The sequence below is a fragment of the Tilletiaria anomala genome (assembly GCF_000711695.1).
Source record: "Tilletiaria anomala UBC 951 chromosome Unknown K437scaffold_6, whole genome shotgun sequence".
Taxonomy (NCBI): Eukaryota; Fungi; Basidiomycota; class Exobasidiomycetes; order Georgefischeriales; family Tilletiariaceae; genus Tilletiaria; species Tilletiaria anomala.
In genome coordinates this window covers 14,386-30,368 of record NW_013547016.1, presented here as the reverse complement: position 1 = coordinate 30,368, position 15,983 = coordinate 14,386, and the positions used below count along the sequence as shown (strand labels likewise).

At 53.8% G+C, this 15,983-nt stretch overlaps 6 protein-coding genes across 6 annotated transcripts; 4 read left to right on the top strand and 2 right to left on the bottom strand.

Annotated features, from left to right (window-relative positions):
- The first annotated feature begins 116 nt into the window (after positions 1 to 116).
- K437DRAFT_253707 (uncharacterized protein) lies at positions 117 to 1,605 on the top strand. The gene has a single exon (XM_013390165.1). It carries the CDS (start codon positions 228 to 230, stop codon positions 1,512 to 1,514), a length of 1,287 nt encoding a protein of 428 aa, XP_013245619.1. The 5' UTR covers positions 117 to 227; the 3' UTR covers positions 1,515 to 1,605.
- A 2,004-nt stretch (positions 1,606 to 3,609) lies between these two features.
- Positions 3,610 to 5,565, top strand: K437DRAFT_148006 (uncharacterized protein). The gene is made up of 5 exons (XM_013390164.1): positions 3,610 to 3,920; positions 3,996 to 4,345; positions 4,421 to 4,587; positions 4,679 to 5,295; positions 5,369 to 5,565. The coding sequence occupies exons 1-5, from the start codon at positions 3,725 to 3,727 to the stop codon at positions 5,557 to 5,559; spliced, it is 1,521 nt and encodes a 506-aa protein (XP_013245618.1). The 5' UTR covers positions 3,610 to 3,724; the 3' UTR covers positions 5,560 to 5,565.
- A 1,531-nt stretch (positions 5,566 to 7,096) lies between these two features.
- Positions 7,097 to 7,645, top strand: K437DRAFT_219982 (Thioesterase/thiol ester dehydrase-isomerase; the record flags this gene model as incomplete). The annotated part of the gene is made up of 2 exons (XM_013390163.1): positions 7,097 to 7,256; positions 7,335 to 7,645. The coding sequence occupies 2 exons, from the start codon at positions 7,097 to 7,099 to the stop codon at positions 7,643 to 7,645; spliced, it is 471 nt and encodes a 156-aa protein (XP_013245617.1).
- K437DRAFT_272085 (alpha/beta-hydrolase) lies at positions 7,408 to 9,443 on the bottom strand. Its single transcript, XM_013390162.1, has 5 exons — positions 8,986 to 9,443; positions 8,666 to 8,879; positions 8,411 to 8,576; positions 8,195 to 8,341; positions 7,408 to 8,092 (listed from the first exon to the last, which is right to left on the bottom strand). Exons 1-5 carry the CDS (start codon positions 9,088 to 9,090, stop codon positions 7,792 to 7,794), a joined length of 933 nt encoding a protein of 310 aa, XP_013245616.1. The 5' UTR covers positions 9,091 to 9,443; the 3' UTR covers positions 7,408 to 7,791.
- A 996-nt stretch (positions 9,444 to 10,439) lies between these two features.
- On the top strand, positions 10,440 to 12,744 carry K437DRAFT_266233 (putative SAC1-recessive suppressor of secretory defect; the record flags this gene model as incomplete). Its single annotated transcript, XM_013390161.1, has 6 exons — positions 10,440 to 10,452; positions 10,547 to 11,298; positions 11,387 to 11,637; positions 11,745 to 11,962; positions 12,059 to 12,376; positions 12,440 to 12,744. 6 exons carry the CDS (start codon positions 10,440 to 10,442, stop codon positions 12,742 to 12,744), a joined length of 1,857 nt encoding a protein of 618 aa, XP_013245615.1.
- A 379-nt stretch (positions 12,745 to 13,123) lies between these two features.
- Positions 13,124 to 15,334, bottom strand: K437DRAFT_261010 (uncharacterized protein; the record flags this gene model as incomplete). The annotated part of the gene is made up of 3 exons (XM_013390160.1): positions 13,124 to 13,335; positions 13,420 to 14,949; positions 15,061 to 15,334. 3 exons carry the CDS (start codon positions 15,332 to 15,334, stop codon positions 13,124 to 13,126), a joined length of 2,016 nt encoding a protein of 671 aa, XP_013245614.1.
- Positions 15,335 to 15,983: the final 649 nt, after the last annotated feature.

The window sequence follows — 15,983 nt, the reverse complement described above, 5'->3', positions numbered from 1 at the left end:
GTGAGTACTAACGGCGGAATGGTCATGTGGGCTCGCCGATCAAATTTTCTATAGGGAAGGACTTTTTTGTTTCTGCGTTCCGCCCTTTCTATGAATGGTGACCACGACGAGGTCGACAAAAGTTAGTGCACTTCTTGATGGTAGGATCATCTTTGCCAGCGCCGAATGCGAGGCAACCGCAGCGGAGACACCAGCAAAGCAAAAGGAACGAGGAAACTCTAAGAAATATGGACGCCGAAGCAGTGGCACAGGTCGCACAGACTCTCGCCCTTGCGCGGACCGACACCGCAGCGCTCTTCACCTCGCTCACTAAGCTCCAACAGCTGCTAGGGAGTGGTACAGAGGGTACATCAGGGAGCTGCGCTGATGGACCATCACTCCTGACTCTCAAAGTGGATACAATCCTCTCATACACACATGCACTACTTCTCCGGACGCTGCAGCGGATCTTACCCGCCGAGGGAGGAGATCGAGGTGTAGTAGGTGTTAACACGACGAACCTGCTGGTGGAGCACCTGATACGCTCGCGCCTCATTCTAGAGAAGAGCAAGCCGCTAGAAAATAAGCTCAGGCATCACATTGGCCGCTTGCTTAGTGCCGCTGTGCAACATGATGAGGACGTTCGGCTTGGCAGGAAGGCACACCAACCGGCGGATGGGGAGGAGGCAGAGGAGGACTTGCTGGCCTACGGTCCCAACCCCTCCGCTGTTATTTCCAGAAGCAAGAACAAGTCTGAATCGAGAGAGCGACGAAGCTTTGCATCTAAAGGCAAAGCGCCACAAGCTGAGCCTGAATCGGACGAAGAAGACGATGGCCAGGGCCGTGGCGGGGTGTACCGACCGCCGAAGATTGCGCCAGTTGCTTACGATCCAGATGCATTGTCAAAGCGCAAATCGAAAGAGCACAGACGACGTCTGGCTCTTGGAGGCGAAGATGACTTGGATGGAGATGGCGACGCGTACTCCTCGTCCTCGCGGCGCAATCGTGCACTGTTGTCCGAATTCACCACATCTCTCTCCGCGAACCCGTACGAGCAGTCCTCTACAGGAACAGGCATCAACCGCCCAAACGCATCTACAGCAGCGGCCTCTTCGCACGCGGGTGGCTCCTCGAAACGCGCTGCAGAGCTTGCGCGCATGGAAGCATACGAAGAGGCAAACTTCACGAGGCTCATCCTCAACAAGAAGGAGGAGCGCCGACGGCGGCGCGACGAGGAGGACCTCGCATTGGGCGGTGCACGCGGACGAAGGGGCCGCAGTGGCCAGAGTGCCGGGTTTGAAGCCGAGCTCGGCGGGCTGTTGGGCTCTGCTGGTGGGAATGGGAGCGGAGGCAAAAGCGGCAAGCGCAAGGCCTCAGCTGGAGCTGGTACCGATAGCTACGATGTCCTCCGGCGCGCAAAAGCCCCCCGGACAGGTCGGAGCTCCAGTGCAGCTGGCGCCCGCGACTTGGGTGGGAGGAAGTTTGAGCACGGCCTCAAGAAGCTTGCCAAAGGCGGTTCACGACGACGACGGTAGATGTTCCACACACGTTTGCCGGCGACTTTTCATGTACAACACCGAATATTACCGATTGGACACGCCCGGCTTGCCAATAAATGACAATCTGAGAGTTGGGGGTGGGGGAGGGGCGAGTCCAAACCCTGCAAAATTAGCAAATAATGCCCTAGCGCGTTCAGAGTGGGTTTTGAATGCAATCTGGCCCCCGCATGCCGAGAGTTCTATTGATTCTCCAAGCTTCGCCTGCAACTGTGACTCGTATGTACATACAAGCTAAGCCAGAGGCAGCGGCGACGATCATTGGGGGGTGTGCTAGCGTAAAAAGTGACATTGGCTATATACCGACTTTCCGGCTTTGGGTGACACAACAAGTCTGGAAATCCTGGACCTGAAGTGAAAAGCTTTGCACGCACCCTCGCGTGATGGAATCGGTTGTTTTGTCAGGGGCCGATGTGCTACGTGAGCACCCAGTGCTCTGGGCTTACCTTCGCTGCATCCTTTCCTTACAATGCAACTATGCCCACCTGAACGTACCGGACCGACGGGGTCGCCTAGCCCAGTTGGGATTGCTTCGCCGTGGGAATTTCGGTGGGCATGGATCTCCCTAGGTATTGCCTCGTTTGAAGACTGGCGCAGGGAATACCCTCAGGCATGGCAATGAGACCAGGATATGGAATTGCCACCAAAAATTATTCAAGTGAAGTCTCCAAGTAGGTTTACAAGGCAGATTAGCGTGGCTGGGAATGATTTAGTGCCACCTGTTGACCTCACTTGGAGCAACCGCCTTGACAGGAAGGAGACTTTATCATCAAAATACGGACCATTTGGTTGATGTATGCCATAGCCACATTGACGGATTTGACGTTTGCTCCTGCAGGGGAGCAAGAGCATCACGTAGAGGCAACTTTCAGAATCAGATCATGGTTACCGCACATGAAATTTCTTTGGACCTTATCAATTGAATGTAACCTGCCAAAATGTGGATGTCTCCCATGTCTCCCCTGCCTAGTCACCCTTCACCACGAATGACTCGCTGGCTTGATGGGATGGTGTCAAGTGTGTGCCAAAGGACTCGCATGTATCGAACAACTGTATTCCTCTTTAACCATGCAGGACGGAGTAACTTGTGTGAACCCTTTGCAATTGCCAGCGAAGCCGCAACTGCTCAAAGCGCCTTCATCTTGGGTCTTGTCAGATGCTGAGATATCTTAAGATGCGTGCCATGCAAGCCCGTCTCAGGAAGCAAGCCTTCGCGACGCGAGAGTTTGCTTAACAAACTAGGAGAACCACACAGGCGAGTGTCATGCAGTAAGCTGTCACGTATATGACCCAGCGCAAGCAGAGCAGCGAGGTCATATAAGTGCTGACGGCACTATCGTCGTATAGAAATGCACATGCGCTCTCGCGTGCAAGACTCTCGCATCTATATGTAGATTTAGCGTCAGCCGGGGCGCAATAAAAGCATCTGGAGATTCGGGGCGTGTTCTACTTCGCTGATCACGCAAGAGAGATGGCGTATGCGCGCACGTCACCCGCCCCTAGCACGCCATGTTGTCATCCACCTGGTGCCCCGCCCACGGTCCACCTCAGTCCGCGCCTCGACTGGCATCACAAATTCACAAGTCCTATGATAAGAGTCGCTAGAACAACCCTTCCGAAATATACTAGCGCGCAGGCCTCGTGTAGTTGCGCCGTCTGCCGTTGCTTTGGCGCCTGGCGGCAGCGCTTGGAGGGTTGGGCTCGTCTGGCTTCAAGGGGCAAACTGTCGTATGGTATAAGGTCACTTCTACTCCTGGAGAGCTTGACCCCTACACACCACCAGTCCATCTATTGACTGCTCGGGAAGAGGTACCTTTAAAGACGAACTGCACCCGGTGAGTAGTAATTCTGGTGTACATATACGGGAAGTACTGCGACACTCGTCCAACTGCTCGGCTGTTGGAACCATCATCCCGACTGCCGAGTTTGCCTCGGTGGCTCATACCGTCGAATTCTCACGCTGATTTATTTGATTGCGCATTCACTTCTCTCGTGAAGTCTTTATCTTAGAATCGACACGACACGACTCGAACTTCGCATCTCCTTTTATCTGACCGGAAAGTTTAAAAGGAGTGACCCTGTGCGAGAGTGGTACATCGACCCCTTAGTGTTCCCCTTCCATCACTGGCAGTCGGCGACTCATCTATTTCGCCTTCACAACGAGGTCACCAGCCTGCATTTTCCGGGAAATGACGGACAATTATGCTTCAAGCTCCACCTCGCACAGGCAGGATGAGCATACAAAGGATGCCGTCTCAAGCGCGCCATCTGGCAGCTTGTCACCAAAGAAGCCTGTTTTTTATCGCTCGACCTTCTTTCAAGCGACCGTGCTGGGAATCTGCAGCTTTCTGGCCCCTGGATTATGGGGCGGGCTGTCTTTGCTAGGTACGTCCAAGCCGCGTAAGCCCTGAGCCCACAGCAAGAGAAACAAAGACTGATTATCAACGTGCACATTGCCAGGCGCGGGAGGTAGCCAGAGCACATCGCTCGTCAATGCAGCGAACTCATTGACTTTCTGTCTCATGGTTGTCACTTGCCTTCTTCAGCCAGCACTCGTGCGACTGATCGGCATACGCTATGCGTTAGCATTTGGCGGCGCAGGCTACTCTGTCTACGCAGCAGGTCTCTACCTTAATAGCGCGTACAAAGTAACGTGGCTCATTGTTTTTGGAGCTGCATGCTGCGGAATCAGCGCCGGCGTGTTTTGGAGCACAGAGGGCGCGGTTATCCTTGCGTACCCGGAGAGGAAGAACCAGGGACGCTACCTCAGCTATTGGCTGGCGTATCGGGTGCTCGGACAGGTTCTAGGGGTGAGTGTGTCCCTTCCATACCTAATGAGACGCTCTCGCTCTCGACTAACGTTGGCATCTCACCACAATGGGCAGGGCGCAATCAACCTCGGTTTAAATGCGAACAATGCCAATGCTGGCAGTGTCAGCGTTCAGACGTACCTTGTCTTTGTCATTCTCCAAGCCCTGGCACCATTTGCCGCACTGCTTCTCAGCCCGCCGCACAAGGTTCAGCGCACCGATGGTTCGCCCGTCTTTCTCGAGTGCGTTGATGGACTATCATCTTTGCTTGGTCTCGTGATCCAATGCTGACTTGCTTTACTTTGAATGCGCTGTTCTCCCCTCACTCTTTAGGGTCACAGGCTCACCCACCTCGCAGATTACTGAGCTCGTCAAGTGCCTGTTCCGACCTAAGATTCTGCTGCTACTACCACTCATCTGGTCCGGCACATTCAGCGAAGCTGTGACTGGGACATTCAACGCGACCTACTTTTCCGTCCGATCGCGCGCTCTCGGCTCTTTCCTTGCTGCCATATTGGCGATCATCGCCAACTGCCTGCTGGGTGCATTTCTCGACTTCCGGCGGTTGACCATCAACCAACGCGCCAAAATCGCTTACATGCTTGTGTACGGCCTGCAAGGCGCGTATTGGATTTACGCAATTGTTGTCATGAACAACTTCCACAATCGCCCCGAAAAGCCGACTTTTGACTGGTCAGACAGCAGCAGCGACTGGGGACGTGGATTCGGCGTCTACCTCATGCTTCAGATCGGATTCAACACCTGCTACGAGCTGGCATACTTCATCGTCAGTGGATGCTCGGATGACCCGGAGGACATCATCCGACTCACTGCCATTATCCGTGGCGTAGAGTCTGCGGGCCAGGCCGTATCGTACGGCATCAACTCGACTTCACTGCGACTCGACGCTGTTGCAGGCATCAACATGGGCCTCTGGGTGATTGCGATCAGTGAGTCGTCAAGTTCCAGTTGTTTCCTTCAGAGTTCTGTTCTCAGAAACCGTCTCGCTCTCGCTTGAAACAGTTCCAGCATGGCTTGTCGTGCGGAAGCTCGGCATCACCCCCGACGGTACCCACATACATCAGTATGCCATCTACGCCCGCTCCGAGCAGCGCAAGGAGCTTGTGGACCAGGGCCTGGCCGTTGCCGCGCCGGACCAAAAAGGCGCCGAAGTAGACGCAAGCGACGCGGTGCGGGCTACGTCTCGCTTGTGAGGTGCTAACAGCTAATTAGCAGTTGGGCCTTCAACAGCTTCAGAACTACGTGACACACAGAAGTCAAAGGCAGGTGTGGGAAGAGTAAAATATATATAATACAGTGAATACTCGAGTGTGCTATGTTGGATTCGCGCTGCGTAGCTAACAAATCTTAAAGAGTAGTAGAGTAGTCCACAGTGAGAATTGAATTTTGAACCCTGTAGGCGTTTCGTGATCATGGTCATCGTCCCCCCCCCCCCCCAATATGAAAATGAGGTAGTGAAATCGAGATAGTAGAGAGTTATTCCGAAATCCGCAGCCCATTTACGCACTGCCGTCTGCCTGGGAAGTGCCTCCATCGGTTGCTCGTGCAGACGTAAGCGTAAGCACTTGCAACCGCACGACCATCATGTATAATCAACCGATATTCGAGCAACAAGCGTGGGCTGCCGCGGTGAAGGTACCCCTTCCGAGGTGCTCTGAAGGGGTGGCGATACTGTGATCGAACAGGTGGCAAACTGGGAGGGTCGGATATGTGAAGCTGCTTCAATGCCGAAGTGCGTAGTTTTTGACACCTAGTCGTTCGACCAAATGTGACAGATGCCGACGCCCGATGGGCACTAGTACCTTCTGACTGCTATGGCACCGTTTGGGTGCTATGCAATGATGACGATTGCACTCTTCCAATGCCCGTCACTTCGCAAGCTGCGCAGCCAATAATGAGATTGGTGAGCATGTCGGGGACCGCATCGGTGCGAACGTCCTCCGCCATCACCTTCATGTATTCGAGCTTACCAGTCTTCCACTCCATTTGTTCGATGATAATATTGCCTCCACTTCGGACCGGATTCGTCAGCGCTACCTCCCGCGGGCGTTGCTCGAACATGAGTGATTTTATATTCTACCCGCACGATAGTCATGGCTTCACAATTATTGTACATCTGCGGGAGCAACGGTCTGCGACAGCCAACAGGAGCACAATGCACCGCACAACTGCAAAGGGGGAGTAGTCATAAGCCAGAAGATCACGTGACAGCTTATCGACTTCGGTCTTCCGGCCTTTGGTGCTTGCCGGGGGGGGAGGGTCTGAATCTCTCACTATACAAGGATATGGTTCGGCTGGTCGGCCTCTCGAACTGTCTATCGCTTTACTGTACACACTGCTGACTGCACACAGAATCTAAGGTCCATAAGTATGTGTTAGTGTATACCGCCGACCTAGATTTTCGGTTGCCTTTCCAGATTGGTGACGAGACAGGAGTGCAGAAGGTTCGCGCGAAATGAACTCTCGGACCCCGGGCCACGCAACCGAGTATTGAGAAGTGTCGCTATCTACCAAACACGCCCTAGGGAAAGGTGAAGTGATCTTCGTAACCCTCTACTTTTATCGTCCCACTGCCTCTTACCGCCTGGTTCCTGAAGGTAGCACCTTCGACTCTGTACCAAGGCCTCCTGGGGTTCCGTCTCGTTTTCTCGCACCAGTGACAAAATGCCGCCTCCATCACCACAACCCTTTGATGCGGCCAAGCAGCATATTCAAGAGATGCTCGAGGCCATGTGCTCGCCGGGCTCAGGGCAGTTTAATCCATCTACGCTCGATGTCGAGACGGTCAAGCTGGTTCACGCCGAACGCAGCAACAACAACAAGCAGTCCCAGATTGTAGTCGAGATGCAAATCAAGGAGAAGCACTGTAATCAGCTGGGGAACTTGCATGGTACGTGAATACATGAGGCGGAGTGAGGAATGAGACTCTAGAGCAGCTAATGTACGTGTTATTTTGCTGATGCTACAGGCGGCTGTGCAGCGTCTCTATTAGACAACATCACGTCGATAGGTCTCTATTTTCACACATCCGGTGTATTCGGCGACCCATGGTCATTACTGGGCGTTTCCCAATCCATCAACATCCAATACCTAGCCCCGGCACCACTAGGATCATGGATCGACATCGAGACGCAGGTTGTGGCCGTCGGTAAGACGGTCAGCTTGATGACTTGCGAGATCTGGACAAAAGACGGTCCGGGGAAGGATGCAAAGCGACTGGTCAAGACGAGCATCGGAACTCACACAAAGATCGATAATTCATATCAGGCTAAAATGTAGAGGGCTGTATGGGGGCAAGAATCTCCAAATAGTACACTTAACTAACTCTTCTAAATTTAATATCTTGCATGGGAATATGCCCCGCATGGCATTGTCACCATAGATGGTAATTCTGCAGAGCAGAGCAGATGGGACTCGTGCAGGTCTCATAGCTTGGCCTTCTCGCCATCCAACCACCCCACGATCGCTTTGGCCCATCCATCTGCGCCATCTTTCCCGAAATCGAAGAACCAGTGCCCGTAAAGCCGCCCGAGTTCAGGGTGGTCGAGCCACTCAGCATGCTGGATGCCTTGTTCCAAGTCTCGCGTTTCTGCATATGTGATGACACAGTCGCGCTCGCCATGGATCAGCAAGATAGGCAGCGAGGCGGGGATGGACGAGAGTAGAGGACGCATATCCAGCCTTGCGCACGCTGCTATCTGCAGACCGATGACTTCGGCTGGACGGCTGCGTGGGGACAGGCGCCAAGACAGGATAGCAGAGCAAAGTATATAAGCACCCCCACATGAATCTCTCCGAAGAGCTGTACCCAAGAGCGGGAGAACTCACTCGACTTTTAGATCCATGTCAATGCGATGCTGAATGATGTTTCGGTTTGTCTCACTAGCTTCAATCCACTCTGGATAGTACTGCAACTTGAAGAATTCATTTTTGATTTTTCGGATACGTTCGTCCTCGTCTTTGATAGCCCACGCGCTACGAGCGGAAGATACCATTACGCGGGTCAGAATTGCGAGTATAAGGGCCACATTTGAACAAACTTACGCTGCAGCCAGAGCTTTAGGGTCGAAGTTAACGTGCGGTCGCTTGGCAGCGGTGGCGGCGAGGATTGCCTTGCGAATTTTGACGCCTCGGATTTCTCGCTTGCCGTCTGAGTCGGTGCGTGCCTCTGGCGATGTGAGCAAAATCTGGACGATGAAGCCGCCCATGCCTGTAAGGGTCGCAAGAGATGAGCATGCTCGCCATTAGCATATCACATGCCACTGAGGATTAGAAGTGTCTCATGGCCTAGATACGCACTCCAGCCAAGCATATCCACTGCTGTCTTTCCCAGGTCCCGCACGACGCAGAGTACGTCTAGGGCCATTCGTTGTAACGTTAAGTTGCCATCCCAGTCATCTGGAAATTTAGAGTTGCCGATGCCGCGGTTGTCGACTATGATTACTTCGCGCGTCCGCGCAAGCAATTGCGCGAGCGGGTAAAAATCGCGACCAATGCCCGCCATGCCCATGATCTGCAAATTGCGAGCGTGATCGAAGTGTTGGTTGAGCCGAAACCGGGAAGTCGATCATTGGGTCAGTGAGACATGTTCACGCGTTAAACTTGAAAGAAGAGCTCACTAGCACCAAAGGTACATTGCATGCGTTGTTGAGATTCGCAGGGGCGTGGACCTCGTACCAGATGGTTGCGCCATCCTCCGCCCGAACGGATCTCTCTGTAGGCATCTTGCTTGCACTTTCCCCCTGTACTACGTACCCTGTCAGACGAGGGGACACGGGCAGCAGAGGCGACGGTGGAAAATGAGTCCGTTGCGAAGCCTTTCCCCGAAGAGATGTTTGACTAGTTGTATTCCCGCAGCGAGCGCTTCTGACTCCTGATCAATGCAATGCGTTTCGGCGATATCAACAGGTGATCACAAAATCAATCCCGCATTCCTTGCTTCTGTGGCGAGAAAGAACCCCCTTGGTCCTGTGTGTGTGTCTCCACAAGGCAAAGTTAGAGGATGACCTAGGTCAGTACCGTGTATGAAAGAGGTGCAGCATGTTGACTAGCGATCTGATCTGCTACAGGTCTTGACAATTGATAGCCGGTGGATCGTGAGTCCATTGCGAGTGGGGCGGTAGATAATGGATGGAGTTCTGAAAGCGATGTTCTCACCTGGTCGCAGGGTTGAAAAGAGCTTTGCAACCCTACTTTATTTGGGCTTCGGGCACTTGGCCGGTTGGCACGGAGCCCCGCATTAGGGCCGCAGCGTATCACGTCAGCAGCGCTCATCAAACATATCGTGACAGCGGGCGATTCCATTCGTTCGCTCCTCTCCGAAAGCCGTTCACATGCTCCTCCTTTAGAAGACGTTTCTCCGAGGATCACAAGACAGGCTCGAACTGGAAAGGAGACCAAGGTGCAGGCCACGATACCCGCAGCAGGTGACCCCAAACGGAGGAGGATCAGGCGCAGAAGAGGCTCACACTACCTCTCGTAGACGGGCAAAGACAAAGATGTTGCTGTACCAAGGTTATCGGATGTGGGTGTCTCAAATGACTCCATAGAGCTACCCACTCGCCAACGACAAGACGCGTCATGGCCGCCGAGCTGAATCTCTTTCACCCTTTCTTTCATGCTTGACCTGATCGACGACTTGCATCTGTCATCCACAGGTTCATCTCTTCAGGTAAATTGACATCGAACGAGCCAGACGCGGCGGAGCTGACCTTCAGACGTTCGCATCGTTTCTTATATGCTCAACGTACTCGTGCCACCGAATACCGGCTGCTTGTCCGTGATTGATTAGATGCATACATTCTGGAGCCAACGGGCCCGGGGTCAGACAAGGCCGCTTCGCTCAAGATTGATAGGCGAAAGAATGGCATCGGACTAATCAGTGAGTATTCAGTTCAGACGTTTGCGCAGGCTGTGCGCCACTCCACTCTTTGTCTTCCAGAGTGGACAAATAAATTGAATTTGGACTGCCGTCACAAATCCCTGGCACCCATATCATCTCGCGATGAAACGAATCTGTTGACACGGACATCTTGTCCTTGCAGCCACAAAGGAAGGGCGGGGCGACAAAGTCATGGAGGCTCACGGTGAGTGCAGCCATTGAAGCTTGAAGATCGCTAGCTGCAACTGCCAATTAACATGGGAAACAACCTCTCCCGCTGCCCACCTTGGACTTGCTAGCCATCCTTGGTATCATCTCCCTTCAAACCTCCGACTTTCTGATTGTCGTTACATCGCGCAAGAAGGTCGGCTCGATCCTCGGCTCCGACATCTTCCTTGCGACAGATTTCCGTGTGCTGCCCATATCTGCTGACGCCAAGCGGGCGTTGCTCATGCGGAACCCGGTCGAAAAGACGCTGCTGGACCTTCTCAAGACACATCTGTACTCAGCCCCCTTCTACTTTTCCTACACCTATGACCTAACGAGCAGCATGCAGCGCCAGACGCGCCTGGCCGAGCAGCTTGGCGGGCCGGAGCAGCTGAACGGCCTGCCGATGTGGAAGCGCGCGGACGACCGCTTCTTCTGGAACAGGCACCTGCAGGAGCGCCTCATCTCGCTATCCGAGACAGATGCGCGTGTCGCGAGTTTCATCCAGCCCTGCCTCTTTGGTTTCCTCGAAGTCAAATCTGCCACGATCAATGCGCGCGACTTTATATTTGGCCTCATCGCGCGACGTAGTCGGTTCCGTGCGGGCACTCGCTACTTTAGCAGGGGTATCGACGAAGATGGACATGTCTCCAACTTTAATGAGACCGAACAGTTCGCCCTGCTCGACCCTCAAGCTTTAGATGGCAGCATTCGGCCCGCCAAAGTGCAGGGGAAGCTTCGACTTTCGTATGTCCAGACGCGAGGAAGCGTTCCCGTCTTCTGGGCCGAGGTGAACAATCTCCGGTACAAGCCAGACTTGCTCGTGATGGAGAAGGATGGCACTGTAAGTCCCTTTGCGAAGTGCGCTTTACTTTGCTCGGCTTCAAGTTCTTAATATTCGCGGCCCCCGCTCTTCATTCACTTTTTATCAGCTTGAAGCGGCCAAACTGCACTTTTCGGAGCAGACCTCGTTATACGGCGACGTCTACATCGCCAATCTGGTCAACCAGTCCGGCTACGAGAAACCCGTCAAGGAAGCATACGAGCGACTTGTGAAGAAGTTAGCCAATTCGCAAGTACACTACACTTATTATGATTTCCACCACGAGTGCAATGGCATGAAATTCGAACGCGTCATGGAGCTCGTGCAGAGGATGAACGAACAAGGGCTCGAGAGCGATGAGTGAGTGCAGGTGCAGACTCAATACTCAAGTGCATCGTCAATCTAGATCCTTTGGGAATACGGAATGGTTACTCACCTTGCTTAACCACCCGCATACCCGTTCACAGCTACTTTTACCAAGACGCATCCAGCTCGATTCCAAACACCAACCGCCAGCAAAAGGCCGTCCTGCGGACTAACTGCATGGACTGCCTGGATAGGACAAATGTGGTCCAGAGCACATTTGCACGCGCCGTGCTCAACGAGCAGCTGGCAGAAGTTGGCATCGTTCAGAAAGGTGAAGGGATTGAACAGCACGCCGAATTCTGGCACCTCTTCAGGAATGGTGAGTCCTGCTGAAGGCGCGCGTGTTCCTGCGGCAGGCATGCCCAACCATGGTAGCCCATATTGAGCGATTTACTTTCTGTGTGCTCGGCTTCAGTCTGGGCGGACCACGCGGACGTCATCTCGAAAGCGTACTCCGGCACGGGGGCGCTCAAGACGGACTTTACGCGCACCGGCAAGCGATCCAAAGAGGGAGCGCTGCAAGACGGCCTCAACTCTTTGATGCGCTACATCAAGAATAACTTCTTCGATGGTAGCAGACAAGACGCCTACGATCTCTTCACCGGCGCTTGGAAGGCTGATTTAGGGCAGCTCGTTGTCGATGAGCGGACGGTCGTCGTACGGTCTATGCCATGGGTCGCCTTCTTCGCGGCCGTCATGATTCTTTCCGCTACTTTCTTGCCGCGAGATTCGGGTGAGTTGCGCGACTCGCGGGATCGAAGAAAAGTTTCGCACTGACGCCATGTTACTTTCGCAGCAACCTCCATGACTTACTTTGTCGCTGCGTGGATCGTCATCGCGATGGCTGCTGTCCAGTTCATGGTATCCCGGGGCATCGATTACGTCGACTGGCCGAAGCTGAACAGGCCAGTCGAGGCGCTCTTCTACGAGGGACCGGGGTACTATTCGGGTCGTAAAGGGCGTGCGAGTGTTGTAGGCCATGCTGGAAGGAACATGAAACGCACCGAGCGCATGATGTCGGTCACCAAAACGGAGGGCGAGAAGTCGTCGAGGCGAGGCGGACGCAGAGGTGCTTATTACCAAGATGACAAACAGGAATAGCAACTGGAAGGAATGTATTATTTGCATAGATGAAGCAGAGGTCTACAGAAGCATCTCGTCGACATTTCAGGAGATGGAAGACTTGTACACAGAGGCGAGTAGTTGCTAACCACCAGCAGGTGTTCCTGAACGCCTCAATGAGCAAGGTCTATTGTACATCTGTACGAGTGCGGGTATTGCAACATTGCAGAGACATGATGCCATATTAATAGATTCGATTTGAAGAGATGACGAGTGATGATTGCGTCTGGAAAGACTCGAGCTGGGATGGGTGTCGTTGTTGATCACGAGAGGAACTTCTTGTACCGTAGGAAGACTTTCGCACTTTGGATGAAACGCTGTCTGGAACATGTTTATGTTACATCTGAAGCTGTGCAAGTCATTGCTGCAGTTTGTGCTGCAGCTGAAGTCCGTCTTTTCGCATTCTCCGTCTCGCTTCCTCCTCCAGTTCCTCGTGTAGGAGACGTTCGACCACTTCATTCTTCTTGGTCCGAGAGTTACCGATGGAGATCAGGATGCCGCCAATCGCGCTGCACGACAGAGAAGCGGTGACAATGCTTGCGGTGAGCGCCGTAGGACGGTGTTGATAACCTGCGGATTTCGGGAGATAGGGGAAGAAACGGCCATGTCAACGTCTTGCCACAAGGAACGAGAACACATGGACGTGAGGCTCACGAATACCCCATGTCAAACCACCCAGGCAAGCTTGCAAACACGAGTGTATATCGAGAATGAGGACGATCGCAATCATTAATTTGAGGCTGAATGCGCGGTGCGTGATGCTCTCGTTGAAACGATAGTAGTGGTGGGCATGATAGAACTTGCGCTGATGGTACACGAGCTTCATCTCATTTTTCAAGGAGAGCAGAGAGGCATCGTCTGCTGAGGTGTGCGACGCAACGATCCGCGAACTTCGGTGCAAGGTGTCATCATGAGTCGATGCAATGCCGGTAAGATATGACGCTACTGCGTTAATCTTGCCCGAATTGACGTCAATCTTAATACACAAACCTTGCACCTCACTACCGATCGTCTCTTCATTACACCTGAGATCTTTTGCTCCGTTAGCGTGGTTCTTGCGAAGGTGCAAAATATTGGATGCGCGGACCGAGACGCGTTTCTTGGAAGCTGTGTTGGGTGTTGCAACGTTGTTGCCACAATGCGAAACCGATATACCCAATGGAAGCTCTTGGCACAGCTTGGATTCGTGCGCCCGGAATGCCGCGCTGCGCGGCAAGTCGTTCGGGTCCTCCAGCGTCGGGAGACCGAGCTCATACCTTCGCCGCAAAGCCCTGCGGTGCAAGTGCACGATATTGATCATGCGATATGTGTCGACTGCTCGAAAAGGTGCAAAGCCGAGACCGATGAGTGTGAAGAGCGCCGTGAGGACCTGGTCGCAGATCTCGATCCAGTGGCGTCGGTGGCGTGGGTTCCACCATCGGACGATCAGTGCAAAGATCAGGACACCCCAGACGAAGACGGCGAAACCGTAGCAGAGAAAGAAGAAGCCCATTGGCGTCGTAATGTAGTTCCAAAAGCCCTTGAGGCGGTGCTTGAATTTCTCCTTGCATGTCAGCAGCTGGCGTATGTGCTCTTCCAGTCGCTGCTGCTCTCTCTCAGCCTCATCCTCGTCGTCTGCGTGCTTGCAGGCCGTGGCATCGCCTACGGCCCTCTTGGAAGTTTCAGCTTTGGGCTGTGGGCTTCGCTTTACACCGGACACAGTGATGTTGCTCGGCGTCCGCACCAATGACAGCGCGCAAGATGGTGTAATCGGCGCGGCCTGCTGCCATTGCTGGTCAGGGGAAGGTGCCACACGCCGGCTAAAGAGAATCGAAGCTGCGATAGGCGGCCTCGGCAGCGGCGGAGGGAAAGTACCAAGTCCAGCAGAGCCAGGAGCTTCGAGGTCGACAGAAGAGCTTGGAGAGCTGAATGACGTCGACTGTCTAAGCCGACCATACTCCCTATCCCCGAAAGTGCCGATTGCAGGAGAAGGGGTAGAAGCAGGCGTGGGAAACATTGCACTCAGCGAGGCCAGCGTGGGTAGCCCGATGCCGATGCTGTCCATACTCGGCAGGCGAGAGAAAGGCGGGGCAAAAATCTCATTCTGGATGTCCATCAGCGTGCGCCGCATTGCGACTTCCGGATCGACTACATCCAAGACGTGGTGGAAGTCCTCGTACAGCCCGCAGTCGAGGTCCTCAGCATCTTGTGAACGCCGTGAGCGCCGACAAAGACGATGATGCTGATTATGGGATTGGGTTGAATGCATGTCGGGTTGCGTGGCGGAGAGGCGATGCCATTGACTTGCGTGCTCACCATGTTCATGAAGTCCCGAAACGCTCTCGCCGTACCTCTCGCCGCCTAGCTGGTCGGCACCAAAGTCGATCACACTTTGCAGGCGCGTCTGCTGGCCAACCCGGCTGTTCCTCTGCGCTGTGATACTGCCAAGCAAGGATGAACGCCGGAGTCCTTTGCTGCCAGCTAGAACTGGAGGGGAAGCGGTACCAGTGGGGCTGTAGGCCAAGGTGCTCAACGCGTAAGCTGGAGCCTCTAAGGTGTCTGCGAAGTTCACTTGTGTGTGAGGTGGCATCGTCGGCAGCGGTTCCGAGGTACGTCTACTTGATCCCGTCGCGGAGCTACTGACTGTATGGGCACGGTGCTCTTGGCGCAGCTTCGCTCCGTTTGCGTTGGGCCCATTGCACCCTACGGCCGTTGCGCCGCTGAGTGTGTATGCATGCGTGAGTGGCAAAAAACTGCTGAAATGGCCTCCGTCACTATCGAGAGATTGCTCATCCAGATGCTGCATTGTTACCCGTTGCTTTGACGCGTTCCCCCCACGTCCTTGAGCATTGCTCGCCCTCATGTCTCGTCAATGTCCCTTTGAACAGCACATCTGCAAGACACATCTGAAGCGTCAAGCTTTCTATTTCGCTAAAAGGGGGAAATCGAATTAGCATACACTCAGAGGATGTGTTTCGGGATTGCAAACGGCCTTACCTTCAGGCGTTAAGTAGATGCTGCTACCTTGCCACGACTGTGACTGCAAGGGACGCTTCGAACATTACTCGCAAGAGATAAGCTGTGCGCCGTTGATGTCGTTAAGCGGGTCTTAGGCGGTGCGTATGCGCTTCCTTGAAACTTTCTGGTATGCTGGACAGGGTATGTGCGACGTTCACAACGATCGTTCGAAAGAACTGGAACGCAGCGCGCCCAGAATTGCCATTCGCCTTCGATCGTCA

Bases quoted from the DNA above. Each gene is read 5' to 3' on its own strand.
- K437DRAFT_272085 (XM_013390162.1), bottom strand. From the start codon at position 9,090: ATGCCTACAGAGAGATCCGTTCGGGCGGAGGATGGCGCAACCATCTGG. The intron at 8,342-8,410 runs GTAAGTTTGTTC...TTCCGCTCGTAG, and splicing joins CCTAAAGCTCTGGCTGCAGC to CGCGTGGGCTATCAAAGACG. The intron at 8,093-8,194 runs GTGAGTTCTCCC...GTCCCCACGCAG, and splicing joins GACATGGATCTAAAAGTCGA to CCGTCCAGCCGAAGTCATCG.
- K437DRAFT_148006 (XM_013390164.1), top strand. From the start codon at position 3,725: ATGACGGACAATTATGCTTCAAGCTCCACCTCGCACAGGCAGGATGAG. The intron at 4,346-4,420 runs GTGAGTGTGTCC...CACAATGGGCAG, and splicing joins TGCTCGGACAGGTTCTAGGG to GGCGCAATCAACCTCGGTTT. The intron at 5,296-5,368 runs GTGAGTCGTCAA...CGCTTGAAACAG, and splicing joins CCTCTGGGTGATTGCGATCA to TTCCAGCATGGCTTGTCGTG.
- K437DRAFT_253707 (XM_013390165.1), top strand. From the start codon at position 228: ATGGACGCCGAAGCAGTGGCACAGGTCGCACAGACTCTCGCCCTTGCG.